This window comes from Rhinolophus sinicus, chromosome 3 (genome assembly GCF_057876585.1).
Source record: "Rhinolophus sinicus isolate RSI-liver-muscle chromosome 3, RSI-T2T, whole genome shotgun sequence".
NCBI classification, from domain to species: domain Eukaryota; kingdom Metazoa; phylum Chordata; class Mammalia; order Chiroptera; family Rhinolophidae; genus Rhinolophus; species Rhinolophus sinicus.
Genome location: NC_142503.1, coordinates 22,173,137 through 22,197,867, shown reverse-complemented (window position 1 = coordinate 22,197,867; position 24,731 = coordinate 22,173,137). Strand labels below are relative to the sequence as shown.

The 24,731-nt window shown below is 39.4% G+C and overlaps 1 protein-coding gene across 1 annotated transcript in view; it reads left to right on the top strand.

Moving 5' to 3' along the window:
- Positions 1 to 24,490, top strand: part of ADAMTS12 (ADAM metallopeptidase with thrombospondin type 1 motif 12) — a 274,548-nt gene extending 250,058 nt beyond the window's left edge. Inside the window, exons 23-24 of the mRNA XM_019737332.3 lie at positions 89 to 248; positions 20,488 to 24,490. Of these exons, the coding sequence (XP_019592891.3) occupies positions 89 to 248; positions 20,488 to 20,666 (339 nt within the window). The 3' untranslated portion in view covers positions 20,667 to 24,490. The remainder of the gene's footprint in view (positions 1 to 88; positions 249 to 20,487) is intronic.
- The last annotated feature ends 241 nt before the right edge of the window (positions 24,491 to 24,731 follow it).

Genomic DNA, 24,731 nt, shown 5'->3' with positions numbered 1-24,731 from the left:
TACAGCGGGGTTAGAGGTATTCTACTGGAGTTCCCCTGGTGGTCCTGGGGAAGAATTCTGACTCTTTTCCTGTGCCCTCCTCTTTCAGTGCAGCGCTTCCTGTGGAGGTGGCTTTCAGAAGAGGGCTGTCCGTTGTGTCTCCTCAGAGGACAATCAAGCTGAAGACCAAGACCTATGCCGATGTGATCAAGAAACCAAACCTCTGGAATTCCAAAAATGCAACCGGCAGGCCTGCAAGAAGAATGCTGGTGAGTAAATGACTTGGTCCCATTGGGAGCTTTTCATAAATACGTTGTCCTGCATGACTTGATTTGTGGATGGTTTTAGTCCCCTTTACTGAGCTGGGAGTCTTAATACGGAAGAGGCCAGCCAGCTCCCCTAGGAGCAAGCTGTTGGATTTGGCGAGGTTTGACTCCAATTCCTTGAGGGATTATCTCATCCATTTTCCTGTCTGAAAGTGGGTTCACACTGACGTCATCCCACACAGATGAAAGTCACTTCTGTGTTGTGAAAGATTTCTGAGTGTTACTGGGTGTGACGACTGTACCTCAGTTCTTGTCTCCTTGAAGGAAAGGATTCAGTCAAAAGACAGTTTGTGCAAGGAGAGAATAATAAGAAGTTTATTAGCAAAACACATATACTGTAAAGATTATGGAGTGGGCTGTCCCAAGGGAGGGAAAAACGGCCTCTCCTTAAATTGCGTGAGAGTTTTTATTTCTATGAATTGTCTCCCCCATCTCCCTCTCCAGTGTCTGTCATTCTCCCAGAGGGTGTGCCTTGTACTAACTTCTTGCTCTCAAGGTTTCTGAGTTCATTACAATGGCCCTGAGAAGCAGGGCGTACATTCTGAGAAACGGGATGTTTTGCTGTCCTTCTCTGGCATTTTTCCTTCTTCTTGCTTTAGGGGCATGTGTGAGCCGCTGTCCTGCTGAGCTAGTTGTTTTGTGCCCAGCTTTGTTTATGATATCTGTGACCTAAGGCGAAGCAGCTGCAAGGGCTGGTTCCCTCCTTCTCCTGCTCATTTCTATCTTTCTACCTACCCTATCATAGAAAGATAGGGTAGGCGCTGGCCTTGCTCAGGAACACGGTCAAGTACTGAATGGCCCTCTCTATCAGTCTGGCCACTGTCTTAGGTCAGGTTCTGCAGAAACTGATTCTGAGGTGCAAATTCATGCTCAAGGGGTTCACTAAGGAAGTATCCCAGGGAAGACCATTAAGAGAGTGGAGGGAAACAAGACAGAAAAGGGATGAGGCCTGCCCTGGCTGCCACCTCACGAATAGTCCTAGCTTCAGCTTGGTCCTACTAGGATGCTCCAGGGTGTAAGTTATGTCTCAGCGCTGTCAGAGGCAGTAAGCTGGACCATCACACTCCCACACTCTTCAGCCACTGGCCAACGGCTGCCTCAATAGAAGTGAATTTGCAGGCTTTTAAGGCATTCTACATGGGGAGATAAAGCAGCTCCCATAGGTTGTGGGCAGTCCTCCAAAAGGTCCAAGGTCCCTGGGTATGAGAAGCTAAAGAAGAGGGACACTGAGACTTGGGGAGGTGAGGGTGCCACATTGTCATACACAGTGGTAGTCTTTTCCCAAAGATATGTTTTTTTTCCTCTATCTTGATTCTTTTTTAAAATACTTATTAGTTTCAGTTGTAAAAAACAACATAATGATTATAGACATTTACACCCCTCACAAAGTAATAATCCCCCCAAGTCTACTACCTCTCTGACATCATACACAGCTATTACAATACCATTGACTGTATTCCCTATGCTGTACTTTATATCCCGTGACTATATAAATATAAATATATATTGTCCGACCTCATATATATGTATATATATGAGGTGGGACAATTCAGTTCGCAAACTCATCCTAGAAAAAGTGCTGCTACTACCTACCTCATTGCTGAATATCACTACAGTCACCTTTGAAGTACTCCCCTTGGGAAGCTATGCACCGATGCCAGCGCCTAGTCCACCCTTCAAAGCAATTTTGGAACTCTTTTTCTGGAATGGCCATCAGAGTTGTCGTCGTATTACCCTTGATGTCCTGAATGTCATCAAAATGTCTTCCTTTCAATATTTCCTTTATATTCAGGTAAAGAAAGAAGTCCTTGGGGGCCAGATCAGATGAGTAGGGAGGGTGTTCCAATACAGTTATTTGTTTACTGGCTAAAAACTCCCTCACACACAGTGCCGTGTGAGCTGGTGCATTGTCGTGATGCAAGAGCTATGAATTATTGGCAAAAAGTTCAGGTCGTCTAACTTTTTCACGCAGTGTTTTCAGCACTTTCAAATAGTAAACTTAGTTAACTGTTTGTCCAGTTGGTACAAATTCATAATAAATTATCCCTCTAATATCAAAAAAGGTTAGCACCATCATTTCAACAAGTTCACGAACTTAATTGTTAGACCGTGTGTGCGTGTGTGTATTTAATTATAGTTGACATTCAACATTATTTTATATTTGTTTCAGATGTACAGCACAGTGATTAGGCATAAGTCCCCCCAATAAGTCCAGTACCCATCTGATATCCTACATAGTCTTTACAACATTGATTATATTCCCCATACTGTATTTCACATTCCCATGACTATTTTGTGACTTCTAATTTGTGCTTTCTAATCCCTTCACCTTCTCCCTATCCCCCACCCCCCTCCTATCTAGCGACCATCAGTTTGTTTTCTGTATCTATGAGTGTGTTTGTGTTTTGTTTGCTTGTTTATTCTGTTCTTTAGATTCCACATATAAGTGAGATCATGGTATTTGTCTTTCTCAGTCTGACTTATTTCACTTAGCATAAGTTTCTCTAGGTCCATCCATGTCATTGCAAATGGTAAGATTTCAGTCTTCTTTGTGGCAGAGTAATACTCCACTGTATAAATGTACCACAATTTCTTTATTCAATCGTCTGTTGATAGGCATTTCGGTTGTTTCATATCTTGGCTATTGTGAATAGTGCTGCAGTAAACATAGGGGTGCATATATATTTTTGAATTAGTGTTTGGGGTTTCTTTACATACATAACCAGGAGTAGAATTGCTGGGTCATAAGGTAGTTCTATTTTTAATTTTTTAAGGAACCTCCATACTGTTTTCCATAGTGGCTACACCAATTTGCAATCCCTCCAACAGTGCACAAGGGTTCCCTTTTCTCCACATCCTCACCAAGACTTGTTGTTTGTTGATTTATTCATAATAGCCATTCTGGCCAGAGTGAGGTATTATCTTATTGCGGTTTTTATTTGCATTTCGCTGATGATTAGTGATGTTGAGCATCTTTTCATATGTCTGTTGGCCATGTGTATGTCCTCTTTGGAGAAATGTCTCCAAAGATCCTTAAAGATGAGAGATAATGAAACCTGTGGTCTGTTATTGTGCTCCCCGTCTCCTTCCAAGTACTGAGGGCTGCCGTTCAACAGAGACTGCCATTAGAGTTAACATCCTGAGAAAAATTTCCCTAGCGGTTGTTTATTTACAAACAATGCATTTACTTAACAAATATTTGTTGGGCACTTACTATGTGCTAAACATAATGTCAACAAGGAACAAAACTACAAACGAGTGACTCACTGATAATGGAGGTAAGGGTGTTACCAAGGGTGTACTCTCATAGCATTAGAGTACTTGGGAAGGGCATCAAATGTAAAATGGGGGGAGTAGGGAAGGCCTCCAGACAAAGTGAAGGATATGTAGAGAGATTAGGTGAGCAGTTCCAGGAGAAGCTTTCAGTTTCTACAGTAAACAGGGAGAAGATGATGTTATGACACATAAGACTAACTCAAGTACAAAGTTCAAGGCTGGTTAGGAAACAGCAGGGCTAGAAAGGTGAGCTGGAGCTAGAAGATAAAGAGCCCCGTAAAGCATCCTAATGAGTTTCGACTTTATTTTTATCGCTAGGGAAGAAGGGAGCCGTTGAAGTGTTCCAAACAGGGGAGTAAAGATAAGGAAGTCATCATGCTGGTGGCAGTGTGCATGACAGAGAAGGAAGACCAGTTAGGGGATCAGTGGTACCCGAAGCAAGAGATGTATATGCCATAAACTAGGGCAGTAGAGAAGGTAGAGAGAAGTTGATTCAAGAGCTACTTAAAACTTAAAACAGAGACTTGACAGGACTTTGTGCCTGGGGAAAGAAGAGGAATAATAATACCCAGACTTGTGACTGGGGAAGCTGAGTAGATGAGGCTGCCATTCACTGAGAGAGGAAGCCCAGGGGTGGGTTTGAGAATGGGGAAAGAGAATGAATTCTGCTTGAGACAGGCTTGTTGAGGGACTTATCATTTAGGAATGTCCTATGATTGATTTTTCTACACAAGTATGGAAGCCAGTAGAGAATTCTGGGTTGGAAATACTGAGCACAATGCACTGAGGGGGAAAATGCTTTAGATATGATTGTCATGTGCAACTTTCTTCTGACCAACTTGTATTTGAGGGTGGCTATCACTGACCATACTTGAAACTCTAAAAGAAGCTACCTCAGGCTCATTTTAAGAGTTGTTATTAACTTTTAGTCTTGCAAACTGTTGCTACTCAAAGTGTGGTCCCCTGGACTAGATGCATTGACATTACCTGGAGCTTGGTAGAAATGTGGGATCTCAGGCTTTACGCTAGACCTACTGAATCAGAATCACATTTGAACAAGATCCCCAGGTGATTTGGATGCACATTAAAGTTTGAGAATCATGTTTTTGTAGACCAGGGGTGTCCAAACTTTTTTCAACGTTTTTCACCAAGGGCCATATGCGGTAAAATACACAAACAGCCGGGCTACTCACTCGAGGTGAAGTACGTATTGCCTCACCTGGTTTATTTAAGTAAACTAAATATATTTTTGGAATTTGCTGTGGGCCAATAAAAAATGGATTGGGGCTGCAGTTGGCCCATGGGCCGCAGTTTGGACATTCCTGTTCTAGACCAAGGGGCCAATTTGAGACCCTCTTCCTTTGATGTCATTTTATCACCTCCTATACCATGTTTTTAAAATGTTGAGGCTGACCCAAAGCCTGGCACTAGCAGCAGCTGGCCTCTCCCAGGCACCTCCAAGGCCAACATTAGTGGCAACCATTTGCAGATCACTTTGTACTTCATACCATGTGGCCTGGGAAGGACACAGGCAGCAGCTGAGCTTAGCCTGCAACAGAGCCCCTCTCAAGAGGCCTCAGAACCAACACACCTAGTGGCCAGCACCAGCCAACCACCTCCACAAACAACACACCTAAACGGCAGACTGGGCAGGCATCAGAGCCCTGCTAAAGCAGATCCTGCTCCATAGGGTCAGCTCCTGCTCCATAGGGTCAGCTCCTGCACAACTGCTCCACTGTAGTTACTGCCAGTCCTCACAAAAAGTCAGCCTGAGGATCAATCCCTCCCATTGATGTACAAACAATAACCAAGGCTCAAGTACAACAGGAGGGCACATACAACCCATATAGGGGAAACACCTGGAGCACCTGGTCAGGTGACCAGGGAGACCGAGCCACTGCACCCCACAGGATACCTGCTACATACGACCACTCTTCTAAGACTAGGAAACATAGATAGCAGCTCTTCCTAATAAGCAGAAACAAAAACAGAGAGACAGCCAAAATGGGGGCGGGAGGGAGAAACATTCACCAAATGAAATAACAGAACAAAGCTCCAGAAAAAGAACTAAATTAAATGGAAATAAATAATCTACCAGATGCAGAGTTCAAAACACTGGTTTTAAAGATGCTCAGTGTTCTCAGGAAGAACTTCAACAAAGAGATAGGACATATAAAAATGGAGACAGAAAACATAAAAAAGAAACAGAAATAAAGAATACAATAACTGAAATAAAGAATACATTAGAGGGAATCAACAGTAGATAAAGGAGACAATTTATCAAGAAGACATAACTTTTATCGATATATATGCACCCAACCTGAAAGTGCCAAAATATGTAAGCAATTACTAACAGACCAAAAGGGAGAAACTGACAAAAATACAATTACAGTAGGGGACCTGGATACCCCACTCACAGCAATGGATAGATCAGACAGAAAGGCAATAAGAAAATATTGGCCTTAAAGGACACATTAGACCAAATAGACTTCATGGATATTTATAGAACTTTCCATCCCAAAATGACAGACCACACATTCTTCTCAAGTGCACATGGAATATTCTCAAGGACAGACTATATGTTGCGGCACAAAATCAGTCTCAGTGAATTTAAGATTGAAATCATACCAAGCATAGTTTCCAACTTCAACAGTGTGAAATTGGAAATAAACTACAAGAAAAAAGCTGGAAAACAACAAATTCATGGAGATTAAACATGCTACTGAACAACTATTGGGTCAAAAAGAAAGAAAAGAAGAGATCAAGAGAGTCATAGACACAAATAAAAATGAAAATACAACATATCGAAATTTTGGGTATGCAGCAAAAGTAGTATTAAGATGCAAGTTTATAGCATTACAGGCCTACCTCAAGAAACAAGAAAAATCCCAAATGAGCAATCTAGCATTACAACTTAAAGAACTGGAAAATGAAGAACATATGAAACCCAAAATCAGTAGAAGGGAGGCAATAGTAAAAATCATAGTGAAATAGAGAACAAAAAGACAATAGACTAAATTAATGAAACAAAAAGCTGGTTATTTCAAATGATAAACAAAAAGGACATCCACAGCTAGACTCACATAGGAAAAAAGACAAAATCAGAAATGAAAGAGGAGAAGTTACAATGGACACCACAGAAATACAAAGGATTATACAAGAATACTGTGTAAGGCTATACACTACCAGATTTGATAACCTAAAGGAAATGAACAAACTCTTAGAAATATACAACCTTCCTAGACTGAATCATGAAGTAGAAAACCTAAATAGACTAATCACTAGTAATGAAATTAAAACAGTAATTGAAAACCTCCCCCAAAACAAAAATCCAGGATCAGGTGGCTTCACTGGTGAATTCTACAAAACATTCAAAGAAGATTTAATACCATTCCTTCTCAACATTTTCCAAAAAAGTTGAAGAGGAGGAAATACTTCCTAACTCATTTAGGAGGCCAATATTATTACCCTGATACTAAAACCAGGCAAAGACATCACACAAAAAAAAGAAAAAAAAGAAAAAAGAAAATTACAGGCCAGTATCTTCAATTAACATAGATATGAAAATACTAACAAATTAAATACAACGAAACATTAAAAGGATCATATATCACAATCAAGTGGGGCTCATTTCAGGGATGCAAGGATGATTCAATATGCACAAATCAATCAATGTGATACAACATGTTAACAAAATAAAAGATAAAAATTATGGTCATATGAAGAGATGCAGAAAAAGCATTTGGCAAGATAAATATCCATTTATGACAAAAATAGTCAATCAAGTGGGTATAGAAAGAAAATAACTCAGCAAAATAAAGGCTATATATAACAAACCCTCAGCTAATATCATAGTCAATGTTGAAAAACTGAAAGCTTTTCCTCTAAGGTCAGGGACAAGACAGGGATTCCCACTCTCCCCACTATTATTCATCATAGTACTCTTAAGTCTTAGCCAGAACAATTAGACAAGAAAATAAATAAATAAATAAATAAATAAATAAATAAATAAATAAATAAATTGCATCCAAATTGAGGCTGAAGAAGTAACACTGCCACTATTTGCAGATGACATGATTTTCTATATGGGAAACTCTAAAGACTCCACTAAAAACTGTAGAAACAATAAACAAATACAGTAAAGTTGCAGGATACAAAATCAATATACAAGAATCTGTTGCATTCCTATATACTAACAATGAAATATCAGAAAGAGAAATAAAGAAAACAATCCCATTTACTATTGCAACAAAAAGGATAAAATACCTTGGAATAAACTCAACAAAGAAGGTGAAGGACCTGTACACTGAAAACTACAGGGCATTGTTGAAAGAAATTGAAGAATAAACAAAGAAATGGAAAGATATTCCATGCTCATGGATTGGTAGAATTAATATTGTTATAATGTCCATACTACCCAAAGCAACCTCTACAGATTCAATGAAATCCCTATCAAAATCCCAGATTTTTCACAGAAATAGAACAACAACAAAAAAATCTCAAATTTGTATAGAACCACAAATGACCCTGAATACCCAAAGCAATCCTGAGAAAAAAGAACCAAGCCAGAGGTATCATAGTCCTTGACTTAAAACTATACTACAAAGTTATAGTAATCGAAACAGTATAGTATTGACAGAAAATAGGCATACAGATTAGTGGAACAAAATTGAGAGCCCAGAAATAAACACATACATATACATAAATACATATATGGCCAACTAATTTTCGACAAAGGAGCCAAAATCATGCAGTGGAGAAAGGAAAGTTTCTCAATAAGCAGTGCTGGAAAACTGGGAAGTCACATGCAAAACTGGATTTCTGTCTGACACCATACACAACAATTAACTCAAAATGTATTAAAGTCTTGAATATAAGACCTGAACCAATAAAATACATAGAAGAAAATATAGGTATTAAACTTATGGATCTTACCCTCGAGGGGCTTTTATGAAGTTGACCAGAAAGACAAGGAAAGTAAAGGCAAAAGTAAATGAATGGGACTACAACAAACTAAAAAGCTTCTGCACAGCAAAAGTAACCATCAACAAAACAAAAAGGCAACCAATTGAATGGGAGAAAATATTTGCAAATGATTCTTCTGATAAGGGTCTAATACCCAAAATATATAAAAACTCATACAACTCAACACCAAAAAAACCAAACAATCCCATTAAAAAATGGGCAGAGGACGTGAGTAAACACTTATTTAAGGATGACATACAGATGGCCCACAGATATATAAAAAGATGCTCAACATCGCTAACTCTAAGGGAAATGGAAATTAAAACTACAATGACATACCACCTCACATTTATTAGACTGGCTATTATCAAAAAGAGAAGAAATAACAAGTGTTGAGGATGTGGAGAAAAGGGAACTCTCGTACACATCTGGTGGGAACTATAAATTAGTACAGCCACTATGAAAAACAGTATGGAGATTTCTCAAAAAATTAAGACTAGAGCTACCATATGACCCAGCAATCCCTCTTCTGGATATCTACCTGAAAATATTGAAAACACTTATTTTTAAAGATATACATACCCTTATATTTATTGAACCATTATTTACAATAGCCAAGAAATGGAAACACCTAAGTATCCTTGGACAGATTAATGGATTAAAAAAAAAATGTAGTATGTATATACAATGGAATACTACTCAGCCATAAAAAGAAATATTGCCATTTGACACAACATGGATGGAGTATTATGCTGAATGAAATATGTCAGATGGAAAAGGACAAGAACTGTATGATTTCACTCTTGTAGGATTTAAAACGAAAAGCAACAAAGAAACAAAACAAAAAAAGCTCGTAGATCAGAGAACAAAATGGTAGTTATCAGAGGTGAAAGGCAGTGGGGAAGAATGAAGAGGGTAGAGGGGCTTAAATATATGGTAATGAAAGGAGGCTAGACTGCAGGTATTGGGCACACTAGCGAGTATGCAGATGTCATATTATAAAGATACCCCTGAGCCATATATAATGTTGTTATTAACCAAGGTCATCCCAATAAATTTAAAATAAAATAATATAAAATGTTGAAGCTAGAGAATCCTTCTATGTTGTGTTGATTTTTACACAACTGAAGTATCAACACAGTCTTGGTTGAACATGCCTAGTACTATTGGTTTTTTAAAAATTATACGTAGATTGTCTTTAACTGTCTTATTGCTGGATAATGCAATCTTCAATAATCAAAACTGGGTTAAATGCATCCTTGGTATTTTTTATCTTGAATTCTCACACTGAAGAGGTGGTGACTAACAGTTGACTGGCAATTGATGTAAATAATAATGAATTCCACTCACCAACAATAATCGGGGCACGAAGTTTAATTAGCTTCTCTCGAAGGCAGAGCCATGCTTACTCATAGAGAAGCAACATGAAAGAACAGCTGTGAGAAATTTCTTGATTTAAAGTACCAACCACACACCTCCTCGTCTACTATGCCCTCTAGAATGCTTTGAAAATGAGTCATTCAGTGCCCAGATTCTTGTCAGCCATCCAGCCATCACAATAAACATACCCTCCATGTTCATCTTGTAAGATTGTGTATAAATTCAAATTTATTGTGTATAAATTTGCCTTCTTCAAAGCTGTTATACTTCCTTTGGGTGCCATCTAAATTGTTAAAGACTTAAAATCTAAATCAAAACTACCATTTCCATATTAGGGACTATAAAAACCCTTTTCATGTACCTGGACTAAGAAAAAAAAAATTTTAATTCATCCAGAAATATTACCTGAGTATCAACTATATTCTAGGCATTACATTCATAATGAGTAAAAAAATCAAAGCAAAACCCTTATCCACACTATTCTTGGGGGTTTGTTTTTGTTTTGTTTTCTAATTTGAAGAGTGAGGGGTAAAGAAGGCAAGAAAAAGAATAAGGAAAGTATTTAGATCCAAAGTTGATACAAATGAACATTTGAGTCAGCAAACTATCTATTGAAGAATATTCTTCCAGATGAATAGGATTCAGTTCATTCATTTATACAGCAGATATTATTGATCACAAGATATATATCTCAGACAAGTGTTAAAGAAGAATATTTATATCCAGAAGTAAATTTCTATGATCCAATGAGAGCGTATATGTCAAGCACATTGCCCAGCATGTGGTAGGTACTTAATAAATTGTATCTGTTCTTATTGTAATGGGGGGGGGGGGGATGCAGTAATTTCCTAGGGCTACCATAACAAACTACCATAAGTTACGTGACTTAAAATAAGAGACATTGATTCCCTCACAGTTCTGAAAGCTAGAAGTCCAAAATCAAGGTCTTGTCAGAACCATGTTCTTTCTCTTAGCTTCTGGTGGTTGCCATCAATCCTCAGCTTTCCTTAGATTGTAGCTGCATAACTCTAATCTGCCTCCATTGTCATACAGCCTTCTTTCCTCTGTGTGTCTGTCTTCACATAGCTTTCTCCTCTGTGTGTGTGTGTCTGTCTCTTTGTATAAGGACACATTCATTTTGGATTAAGGGCCCAGCCTTCTCCAATATGACCATATTTTAATTTACATCATGACACATCTACAAAGAAATATTTCCAGGCTTTAGATCCAAGATGGTGGCATAGGAAGACTCTGAACTCACCTCCTCCCACTAACACATCGAAGTTACACCTACAGATAGAGCAATTTTCCCAAAGAAGAATTGAAAGCTGACTGAGTAGTTTCTGCACAACACATGAGAGAGACCACATAGAAATGGGTAGGAGAGAGACAGATACATGGTACCATGGGATCCCCATCCCCAATGCACTGACCTGTACGAGGGAGAGATCACTGAAGGGCCTGTGCTCAGACTAGCCCCCCCCCACCCCCCACCCCGCCTTAGGCTTAGGGACAAAACAGTGGTATAAAGGAAACCTAGACTGTATGGGAAGGAAATCCATTTACAAACACTGGCGCATTGGCCAAATGAGAGGGGAACTGCGGGAACAACATTTGTTGTCCTTCCCCTCCAACTTGATCAAATGGGCAGGAGCAGAATCCAAGTACTCTAGCCAGCTGGTCAAAGCCATCAGAGTATGCAACAGGCCCCAGATCCACACCAGCTCTGCAGCTTGGCCCCAGGATTCCCCATGGCCCACACCCACTCCAACTACAGCTCTGGGTCCCAGCACATCTTACTCCCAGCTCTCCTTGCAGCCTGCTCCCAGCTGTTACTGCTTCCAGCTGGCCTCCCAAGGCAGCTCCAGCGTGGCTTGCCCCCAAGACTCTCAACATTTGTACCCACTCTAGGTTCAGCTCCTGCCCCAGTTCACCTTGTCCCCAGGACTTCCCACAAACTATTTTCACTTCAGCTACAGTTCCAACCATCCTGTCAAGGCAGCCCCAGCACGACTTGCCCCCAAGACTTCCCACAGCCTGACCCCAATCCAACTAGAGCCCCAGCCAGCCCCCTAAGTTGGCCCTGGTGAAGCTTGCCCCAGGTCTCCCCAAATCCCATGTCCACTCCAGCTCCAGCCTGCCAGGGCAGCCCCAGTGCAGTGTGCCCCAGGTCTCCCTATGGCCCATGCCCACTCCAGCTCCAGCTGGCTTGCCAAAGACACCCAGCACATGCAGTCTACAACGTTTACAGAGCTCCTACACAAGGCCATTTCTTTAAGACCAGGAGAGGTTGTTGTTTCACCTATTCATAAAAACAAGCACAGACATACAGCCCAAATGAGGAAATGTAGAACTATGTTCCAAGCAAAAGAACAGGACAAAAACCTAGAAAAAGAAATAAATGGACACAAGCAATCTACCACATAAAGAGTTCAGAACACTGGTTATGAGAATGCTCAATGCACTTGGAAGAAGAATAGATGAACTCAATGAGAACTTTAACAAAGAGATAGAAAATATAAAAAAAGAACCAATCAGAACTGAATACAGTAACTAAAATGAAAAATACACTAGAGGGAGTCAACAGTAGATTAGTTGAAGCAGAAGAATGAGTCGGCAAGCTGAAAGACAAGGTAGTGAAAATCACCCAATCAGAACAGCAAAAAGAAAAAATTCAAAAAAATTTTAGGATAGTTTAAGGGACCCCTGGGACAACATCAAGTGTCCAACATTTGAATCATAAGGGCCCCAGAAGGAGAAGAGGGAGAGAAAGGAACAGAATTGCCAATTTAATAAAATAATGGCTGAAAACTTCCCTGACCTGGTAAAGGAAACAGACATTCATGTCCAGGAAGTGCAGAGAATCCCAAACAAGATGAAACCAAAGAGGCCCACATGAAGACACATTACAATTAAAATGCAAAAGTTAAAGAGAATCTTAAAAGCAGCAAGTTTTGTACAAAGGATTCCCCCATAAGACTGAGCTGATTTTTCAGCAGACATTTTGCAGGCCAGAACAGTATGGTAGGATATATCCAAAATGATGAAATGTAAAACCAACAACCAAGAATAATCTACCCAGAAAGGTTGTCACTCAGAACTGAAGGAGAAAAAAGAGCTTCCCAAAGAAGCAAAAGCTAAAGGAGTTCATCACCACTAAGCCAAAATTTTAAAAAAAGAAGTTAAAGGGACTTCTTTAAGTGGAAAAGAAAATGCCAAAACTGAAAATAAGTAAATATAGAAAAGAAGAAATCTTACTCATAAAGGCAAGCATTTAGTGAGTGTAGTGGATTAACCAATTATAAAGCTAATGTGAAGGTTAAAAGGAAAAAGTAGTAAGAGCATGTGTAACTACAGTAATAAATTAAGGGGATACACGTACACACCCAAGATGTAAAATGTAATGCCAAAAAAATGTGGGGAATGACTAAAAAAAGTAGTGCTTTTAGAATACATTTGAAATTAAGTGACCATCAATTTAAAGAGACTGCTATAAACATATTTTGATATATATTAATCTTATGGTAACCACAAACCAAAAACCTATAATACACGTACAAAAAATAAATAAAAGGCACTCAAACACATCACTGAAGAAAGTCATCAATGTACAAGAAAAGAGAGCAAGAGAGAAGAAAGTAACAGAGAACTACAAAACAACAAGGAAACAATAAAATGCCATTAAGTGCATATTTATCCATAATTATTTTTAATGTAAATGCACTAAATGCTTCAATCAGGGGACATAGGGTGGCTGAATGGGTAAAGGAAAACAAGATACATGCATGTGCTGTCTACAAGAAACTCACTTCAGATTAAAAGACACACACAGACTGAAAGTGAAGTGGTGGAAAGATAATTCATGCAAATAGAAATGAAAAAGAAAGTCAGGAGTAGCAATACTTATATCAGACAAAATAGACTTAAAAACAAAAGCTGTAACCAGAGAAAAAGAAGAGCATTTCACATGATAAAGGTATCAATCCAACAAGTGGATATAACTCTCATAAATATCTATGCACCCAACATAGGACCTAAATGTATAAAGCATATATTAACAAATGTAAAGAGAGAGATTGCAGTATTACAATAACGGGACTTTAACAACCATAATAACACTTATATCAATGGATAGATCATCCAGACAAAATCAACAAGCACACAATGGCCTTAAATGACACATTAAATCAGATGTACTTAGTAGATATTTACAGAACATTCCACCTCAAATCAGCAAAATACATACTTTTCAAGTGCACCTGGAACATTTTCCAAGACAGACCACATATTTGGCCACAAAACAAGTCTCAGTAAATTTAAGAAAATTGAAATCACATCAAGCATCTTCTTCAATCACAGCTGTACGAAATTAGAAATGAATTACAAAAAGAAAAGTGGGGGAGGAAACATGGATGCTAAACAACATGCTAGTAAGCAATTGATGGTTTACTGAAGAAATCAAGGGGGAAATAAAATATCTTGAGACAAATGCATATAGACATATAATGATTCAAAAATCCTTGGGACACAGGAAAAGCAGCTCTAAGAAGGAAGTTCATAGTAATACAGACTTACCTCAAGAAGCAAGAAAAATCTAAAATAAACCATCCAAACTTACACCTAAAAAAACTAGAAAAAGAACAAAGCTCAAAATGAGTAGAAGGAAAGAAATAATGAAGATCAGTGCAGAAATAAATAAAATAGAGACAAAAAAATGAAGGAAGGGAGGGAGGGAAAGAAGGAGGGAAAGAGGGAGAAAGAAAAAGAAAAAAGAAAAGATCGATGAAATTATGAGCTGGTTCTTTGAAAAGATAAACAAAATAGATAAACCTCTAGCCAGACTAATTAAGAAAAAAGAGAAGGGCCAAATAAAATCAGAAATGAGAGAAGTAACATAGAACACCACAGAAATGCAAAGAATAGTAAGAGAATATTATGAAAAATTATAGGCCAACAAATTGGACAACATAGAAGAAATGGATAAATTCCTAGAACTATATAATTTTCCAAGACTGAATCAGGAAGAAACAGAAAATCTAAACAGACTAATTACCAATTCGATTTTATTTCTAGTAATCAAAAAATTCCCAGCAAGTGATAGTTCATGACCAGACAGCTTCACAGGTGAATTCTACCGAACATTCAAAGAATTAATACGTATTTCTCTCAAATTATTCCAAAAAATTGAAGAGAAGGCAAGGCTCCCAAACTCATTTTATGAGGCCATCTGATACCAAAACCAGACAGACACCACACACAAAAAAAATTTACAACGCCAGAGTCATTTTTCCTTCCATCACCATATATTTGATCCCTTTTACAAAATTATACACCTGAAACTTACATAACTTTACTAACAACTGTCACCCCAGTAAACTTAAAAAAAATTATAAACCAATATCCCTGATGAATATAGATGCAAAATACCTCAACAAAATATTAGCAAACCAAATTCAGCAATACATTTAAAATATCAGACACCATAATCAAGTGGGATTCATTCCAGGGATGCAAGAATGGTTCAGTATCCACAAATCAATCAGTGTGATATACCACATAAATGCAATGAAGGATAGAAGTCATATGATCATCTCAATAGATACAGAAATAGCATTTGACAAAATTCAACATCCTTTTATGATAACTCTCAACAAACTGGGTATAGAAGGAATATACCTCAACATAATAAAGACCATATATGACAAACCTACAAGTAACATCATACTCAATGGTGAAAAGCTGAAAGCTTTTTCTCTAAGATCAGGATCAAGATAAAGATGCCTACTCTCATCACTCTTGTTCAAAATGGTATTGGAAGTCCTCGCCACAGCAATGAAGAAAAGGAAATAAGAGGTATCTAAATAGGAACGGGAGAAGTAAAAAGGTCACTATTTGGAGACGACATACTGTATATAGAAAACCCTAAAAGTCTACCAAAAAACTATTAGAACTAATAAATGAATTAAGTAAAGTTGTAGGCTACAAAATTAGAACTCAGGAATCTGTTGCATTTCTAGACTCAAATAACAAACTGTGAGAAACAAATTACGAAAAGAATCTATTTACAGTTGTATAAAAAAGAATAATATATCCTAATATAGAAATAAATTTAACCAAGGAGGTGAAAGACCTGTAATCTGACAACTATAAGACACTAATGAAAGAAATGGAAGACAACACAAATAAATGGAAGGATATACCATGCTCAGGTATTGGTAGAATTAATATTGTTAAAATATCCATAATACTCAAAGCAATCTACACATTCAATATAATCCTTACCAAAATACCAATGACATTTTTCATAGAACTAGAACAAATAATCTTAAAATTTATATGGAACCACAGAAGACTCTGAATAGCCACATCAGTCTTGAGAAAGAATAACAAAGTTGGGGATATCACGCTACCTGATATCAAACTGTACTATAAGCCTATAGTGATCAAAGCAGCATGATACTGGCATAAAAACAGACACATAGATCAATGGAACAAAATAGAGAGCCCAGAAATAAACCCACACCTCTATGATTAATTAATCTATGACAAAGGAGGCAAGAATCTACAATGGAGTAAAGACAGTGTCTTCAATAAATAGTGTTGGGAAAACTGGACAGATATATGCAAAAAAGTGAAAATAGACCACTTTCTTACACCATATACAAGAATAAACTCAACATGGATTAAAGACTTTAAATGTAAGACCCCAAACCATAGAACTCCTAGAAGAAAACATAGGCAGTAAACTCTCTGATGTTGCTCTTATTAATATTTTTTCTAATACATCTCCTTGGGCAAGGGAAACAAAAAAGATAAACAAATGGGACTACATCAAACTAAAAAGTTTCTGCACAGCAAAGGAAACAATCAACAAAACAAAAAGACAACCTACCAAATGGGAGAAGATGTTTGCCAATGATACATCCAATAAGGGGTTAATATCCAAAATATATAAAGAACCCATACAACTTAACACCAAAAAAAAAAAATAAATAAACAATCTGATTTAAAAATGAGCAGAGGACCTGAATAGACATTTTTCCAAAGGATACATACAGATGGCCAATAGATATGCTCATTGTCACTAATCATCAGAGAAATGTAAATTAAAACCACAGTGAGATATCACTTCACACCTGTCTGAATGGCTCTCATCAGTAAATCAACGAACAAGTATTGGCAAGGATGTGGAGAAAAGGGAACCCTCATGTACTGTTGGTGGGATTGCAAGTTGGTGCAGCCACTGTGGAAAATAGTATGGAGGTTCTTCAAAAAATTAAAAATAGAACTACCTATGACCTAGCAATTCCACTTCTGGGTATTTATCCGAAGAAATCCAAAACACTATTTTTTTTAAAAAAAAATACGCATCCCTATGTTCATCGCAGCATTATTTACAATAGCTAAGAAATGGAAGCAACCTAAGTGTCCATCAATAGAAGATTGGATAAAGATGTGGTGTGTATGTATATATATATATGGAATATTTATATATTTATGGAATATTACTCAGCCATAAAAAATGAAATCTTGCAATTTACGACAAGATGGATGGACCTAGAAAGTACTATATTAAGTGAAGTAAGTCAGAGAAAGACAAATACTGTATGATTTTGCATATACCGTGTTTCCCCAAAAATAAGACCTAGCCGGACAATCAGCTCTAATGAATCTTTTGGAGCAAAAATTAATATAAGACCCGGTCTTATTTTACTATAATATAAGACCAGTCTTATATTAATTTTTGCTCCAAAAGACTCATTAGAACTGATTGTCCTGCTAGGTCTTATTTTCAGGGAAACAGGATATATATACGTGTGTGTGTGTATACACACACACAGTGCAAATGATCAAACAAAAGAAACAGAAACCAACTCATAGACACAGAAAACAAACTGATGGTTACCAGAAGGAAGGGGATTGGGCAGAAAAGAGGAAGAAGATTAAGAAGTATGAACTGCCAGTTATAAAATAAGTCACAGGGATATAATGTACAGCATAGGGAACAGAGTCAGTAATATTGTAAGAACTAAATATGGTGACAGATGGTTACTAGACCTCTTGTGGTGATCACTTTGTAAGGTGTATAAATTGAACAACTGAAACTAATATAACAGTGTATGTCAACTATAACTAAAAATAAATTTAAAAAAAAAAGAAATATTTCCAAATAAGGTCATACTCGCAGTCACCAACGATTAGGACTTCAACTTTAGGGGATACAAACTTTGGAGAACACAGTTTAACCCTTAGCAGGGTTAGAGACTTTGGGGGTCTCTAGGAGGCCCCCTTTGTAATGATAGACACCCTTGAGAGAGAGCACACGTTAACCCTTAGCAGAAAAGGCTTACACATATTTACAGAACAGTTCACGATAGAGCCTAGTGCCACATTGGAGCAAATGATCCAGTAATAATACCACCTTGGAGATCGGGATGGAAGCGATCTGTGTGGTCCAACAAGGCCAAAAGCAGCTCTGTGGAGAGAAGGGACATAAGCTGATCTTTGACACTTCTTCTATCTTCCTCTCTCCATGTACTCACATACTCATGGCAGACGGAATGGGGGGCAAAGAACTACCCCAGATGCACCTTCTCTAACCACCAGCCGCAAAGGCTTCAGGAGAGGCTGGCTAAGAAACTGGAGCAGCCCTGTTACCCAGCCTTCCATGCTGGGTCCTGCTCCAAAGCCAGAAGCCTAGGAAGGAATCTTGCCTTGTTCTGAACAGAGCAGCAGTCACGTGACGCACGGCCCAGGCCCCACTAAGAATGCCTGCTGCTCTGGTGAGGACATGGGTGACAAAGAGCTCTGATTCCTTTCCACAGTAGGGACACTTGGCTGAAGCATGTACTCTTTCTGAAACATCAGAGCATGCACCAAGGTTTCCTGGGGATTTTAAGAGAGATTGACTTTTATAATATGTGTAAAAAGAGGCCTGAAGAAGAAAAGAACGAGCAATGAGGAAGGAGGTTTGGGGTTCTAGGAGCATCACGTTACCTGTTACGTAACTTGCTCACAAAATGGAATTTGACAGATAACAGAAGACATTTCTCCACACACAAAAAAAAGAAAAAACAAGGCACCATCAATGGAAGGATGTGTTTGGAGGAGATAAAAAGCATTTTTTGCCTTCACGACCTGAAGGTGAAAAAGCACAAAGAGGCAAAAATACTGTCTCAGGTTTTGAGTAAAGAGGATATTACTTCAATTTCTGCTTGTATTGATGGTTCTATTTACAAAGGACAACAGTCTGTTAAAAAGCTTTCTCTTCATGACTATTCAAATCTTTTCTGTAAAGGAGAAAGAAAGACAACCGGAGCTCTGAGAGGCACTCAAGCAGAGTTATAAACAATTTCCCTTTCTGGAAGAAAAATCTGTTATGTGGGCCTTATTGAATTCCTTCCAGACCAGGAGTTGGTGGGCCAGTGCAGTGTGAATCCCACCCATAACCTGTGAGTTGGTGGTTCCTAAGAATCTAGTCTAATTCCCTGCTCCATGTTTGAGGAGAGCAGGGCCCCCCCAAAATTAAGGAACTTAATTGCCCAGAACTAGTTAGAGTGGAACAAGGATTAGAACCCAGGTAACTAATTATATACTTACTATGGAGATGATTTGTGTACGTGTGCGGCCTTCATCTACATGGTACATTTCTGGAGGGCAGTGACACATTGTTCACTGTGCTGAGCGATGCTCAGGAAGCATTGGGTGGTTGGCTAACTGGGTAATTACATTGCACTCTGAATGGTAGGACTGATAAAAGCAAGAGATCTAGGGTCATACTGCCTGTGTCCAGATCTAGCTGTGCCACTTATCAGCTGGAAAACATTGTACAAGTTCCTAACTTCTGTAGGACTCACCTTCCTCATCTGAAAACAGAAAGGAGAGTTGTATTTACCGGACAGTATGGCTGTGAAGACTAAATGAAGCGATGCATGGAAAACATTGCATTCAGCTGTTGCATAACAATACTGCATAGCAAAACACCTCTCAACTCAGGGCTCTAAAACCACAATCATATATTTTTTTGCTCAGCATCTACAGGTCAGCTAAGGTTCAGCTGGTCGGCCTTGGCTGCAATCTGTAGGTTGGGTCTAGGTCAACTTTGTAAGTCTTTCATCCTCCTTGGTTCAGTGGCAGCACAAGCCAGGTTGTTTTAATGGTAACAGCAGAAGCTCACCAGGACAGGCTCATCCGTCTGCACATTCCAAGACCCCATAGGGATCATATCTACTAATGTCCCATTGTCCAAAGCAAGTCGTAAGGCTGAACCGAAGTCAAGAAGTACGGAAGTATTCCCCACCCACCAGGCGGCCGTGGCAAAGGTGGCAATGTTTAATACTATTACAGGGGAGTGAAGAATTGTAATTGATAACTCAGTTTAACACCAACACTTTACACTGTGCCTGATACATCATAAATGTTCAGTGAATGTCCACTATTACTATGAATTGTTATGGAGCCTTTCTTCATAGACATATAAAGTCTTCCGTTAACAGAAGTTGTGCTCATTCACTTACAAAGGATAATCTTTGGAATTTTCTTATTTTTTCTCCTCCCGTAGATGTGCTTTGCATCAAGGACAACTTATCAGCCAATTTCTGCCAGACACTGAAAACCTTTCAGAAATGTTCTGTGCCTACTGTGCGGGCTCAGTGCTGCCTCTCCTGCTCCCAGACCTACATCAGCCATACCCGAAGGCCAAGAAAGCCACAGTTGCTCAAAACCCCCAAAGCATTCTAAGTCCAGGAGGAAGCCACCCGCCACCATAGACTGCCACAGCCTGCTGACAGTGACCTGTTCTAGCCCCACGGACCACTTCATGGTTTTACTCTGTGCATTTCAGGTCCAACTTTGGGTCATAACAAAACAAAATCCATTGTTCCATTGGCGACAAAATGTCCTTTGCAGGAGGTGTGGGACTGTGACACTCGATGCTCCCTGATAGACAAGTGAGATACCCAGGAGAATTAGGCATCTCCTGGGCTCAGCTCCTGGGAAAGTTGCCAAATTAGGCAAGTCTGTGAAATGATGTCTTTTTTTCCTCCTCAAAGAGAAAAACAAAGAGACCAGGTTTTTCCCAGACTACCTCAAACGTATCAGGAAACAGAGCCACATTTATCCAGGGGAAAAAAAATCTTGTTAATTGACCTTGGTAGAATCATCTTTTATTTTTTCTCTTTCTTTCTGCTGGGGGCAACTGCTGTTTAAAATGTCATGGGAGAGCTTTTAGGAACATTCCTTTAATTCATCCAGGCAAAGGACCACTTTCTTCACCCAGTATTCAACTAGGGAGGAAGAGAAAGTAGTGGCTACATCCTTTAGTCTGTCCCTAATCCCTGTAGACTCCATATCTGTCTGGGCTGTTCAGACTCCCATGCCTACCTAAAGATACTAGAATAAGAGGAAATGAGCAGAAACGGTAGGATCTAGTAGACCTAAGGGATTTAAGTGAGTCATACAGAAGACATTTCTAACCTGCAGATAATTTCTATGAAACCTCTTCAAAAGCAAAGGCACAGAAATCAATTTCTTGCTAATACACTTGACACTTGAACAATACGGGTTTGAACTGCATGGGTCCACTTACGCGTACATTTTTTTCAATTAATAGCTGAACTGTTTTCCAGCCACACTTTGGCAGTCCGTGGATATGGAGGGCAGATTGTATGTGTTAATCTATGCCATTTTATGTGAGGGACTTCAGCATCCACGATTTTGGTATCTGGGGGGCGGTTGATGGTCTGGGAACCAAAACCCCACAGATACCAAGGGGCAACTTACCTTTTGGGTAATCAAAACTTACATGCACATTTTCAAGTGTGTGAGGTTTGGCAAACCCGCATTGTTCAAGGATCAACTATATGAGAAAGGGAAAGTGGGCCTTTATTCTTCCCACTTTCTTGGGAAATGTCCATTCCCTTGCAGAAGAACAAATGACCCTTCCTGTCTCGCTTTCCCTTTCCAGCATATCCCCTGCCTGACTCACCAGCTCAGGCTTCTGAACCGTCTTTTCACTGCTGGGGTTTCCATACAACTGCTATAGCCTGGTCCATGGATGCAAGCTCCCACCTAAGCCCAGGTTGGGAACTGGAGCTCCAGATTAGACTATTTCAAAGAACCCGCTAAATTGTATTAAGCACAAGAACTGAACACAAACTTCTAGTCTGAAGAAAAGAAAAAATATGTATAGATTTCTCAAAAGTGAGGGAAAGATGACCTACTCCCTAGCCCACCCAGTAGTTACACTTGTTCCTTGAGGGGAACAGGCCAGTCAGGAGGAGTCCAAAAAACTGACATGGAAGTTAGAAGGCTTCTTCTGGATCTTGCCACCACCCATCAAGAGCCAAAGTAAGCTGTGGTCTCAAATTCAAGGCAAATTTCCTGGTATCTAAAGGGAGGAATTCACATGAACTGAACCCAGAGAGAGAGGGTGGTGGGTGGAGCCTCGAGGGGAAGAAGCCCCCAGATCAGCTCTTGGGAGGCAGGGATGTGGCCTTCATGTAATGGGCAGCGTATTTTCAGACTCATTCACAGGTACAGTTAATATTCACCATGGAGGGCAGTGTCCCGTATCTCCTTTGAATTATCTATCCATTCAGCAGAATGGTGCTATTGAAAAATGGTGCTAATACCTAGATGGTGGCAGAACAAATGTAAACATAATAAACAGATGTACAAGTGGGCAAGTCCATAGACATCTTCTGTTCAGTGTATAATGGTGTTGCTGGCCAATGCCAGTTCTACTGCTTGGATCCCAGAAGCTTAAGATTTTTATATTATGTGCTTTTATTTTTTTCTAAGCCATCAACGTATATTATTCTGATACATTTCTGTGGAACATAAAACACTGGGATTGGGATGAAATTTATGATTGAACAGAAACAAGAGGGAAGTAGAAATGTTTACCTAAAGCCAGGGAATTTATTTCTAGATAAGAATTACAGTCTTATATTCTGTCTTCAAATATAAACATTGCTGGCTGATGACAATCTCTGGTGAAATAATGGTTTGAGAGACAAGATGCTTACGTTGTAAGTGAAGGGGAACCTAATTTTTTTCCAATGAGGCAATTCGCAAAGACTGTCTCTGAAGTATAGTGTAGACTTTCAAAGGGATTGATTTCGTAAACTGGATTGACTGAACCTGTACTGTACTATCACAGGGTTATGCACGGCGTCGTGACCAGTCTTACAAAACTCAGGAACAGACTCAGCTTCCTACTGACCTCAGCAAACTAGGCCGGATTTCCCAATACACCAAATGTTATTTATGACCCATGTGGCTAAGATGGTAGAAATGTAGGGACGGCCTAGCCAGGTGCTCCATTCTCGGCCTTTCTCCAGTTTCTCAAAGGCAGAATATCGGCCCCTAGTCATGCCTCATAGACATGCACTTCCTGTATTGAGGCTGTGTTGCGAGACAGTTGTGTGGGTTTTGACAGGTCGCTGTGCTTGTAATAAGAGAGGGGCCTCCGATGAACCAGGAGACTCTGAAGGTAAGAACATAGATGGTGTCTTCACCATTTCTTTGATGCTCTCAGGAGCCGACATGAAGCAGCGTTTTTTGGCTTATTTCATCTATGTCCTCCTTCCTTGCCAACTTGAGCAAGCAAGTGAGAAGCACAGCAAGAGACACTGGATACACATTTGTCACGAACCAGAGAAAGCTGCCACAGGGCCTGGTGCTCAAACAAATCAAGGATCTCAAACCCAGTTTTGTTTACATTGCCTTTCACAGGGGTAGAGTTCTCTCTTCCCTGCAAAGTTGTGGGTTAATTAAATTCTTGAACATCGAAACATAATTCAACACCGTGAGAAAACAATACTTCAAGAGACTAAACAGTGAGTACTTTTCTAAAATAGGAAATCGTTTTGTGATACAAACACTTGCTTCTTTGTAGGAATGACTTGCTTTCCAATGGGTTTTCTTAAACAAGAGCGCACCTCTAGCCACTCCTTGGACAGCCAGTCCCCACGTGGTAGATCATCCCAATGCGATGCTCTTGGATATTTGGTGAATGTTTTTGATAACTTACATCAAGTTGCGGAAACACAAGTTGAGGGGCTTGTCTTGTTTCAGATCACAGTTTCCCAATCAATTAGCTAAAATCCTCCAAACTCTGAACGCTACACATTGCCACCCCAGAGATTTCAGGTCTCAGTCCTTCACCCCTCTGACTTGAAGATGAAGTCCTGGTAGGCGGTGCATGGTGATTGACTTTCAAGAGCGATCAAACGATGAACTGCCTGGTGCTACAACTTAGCCAATGTATTTGATGCTACTCCTGGTTTTTTGTATTGCTAATTCAAATATTATTATTAGTAGTATTATTATTTTAAGTTATATAACTAATAAAAAAATACGGTTGGGGAAGCACTATTCTACCTATCATTGTCCTCCAAATTGGTTGTATGATGCACACGGCCCGACCCACTGCCCTCCCTGCGTCTCTGCTGCTTTGCCAGGCCCAGCCTCAAGGGGTGCCTCACTGGGTACTTCGGTATTTAAAAACAGACTGTAACCATAGCCTGCCATTATGTGGCATCAATAAATGGCCAAACTCATTGATGTTTCCATGTGTGATTCATTTTTCCCTGCTGTGAGACTGCCACCCCCCACCCATGGTACCCTGGAGTTTAGCATCCTGGAGGAGGATGCTGTCAACTGCTTCCTCCCACATGCCTCACAGATTCTCTGCTACTCCACCTCTAAATTAGTATGTCAACAGATGAGTCACATCCCAGGTGAGGTAGAATTTCGGTCTCTTCTCATGAATAATTATGCAATGACTGACAATCTACCAGA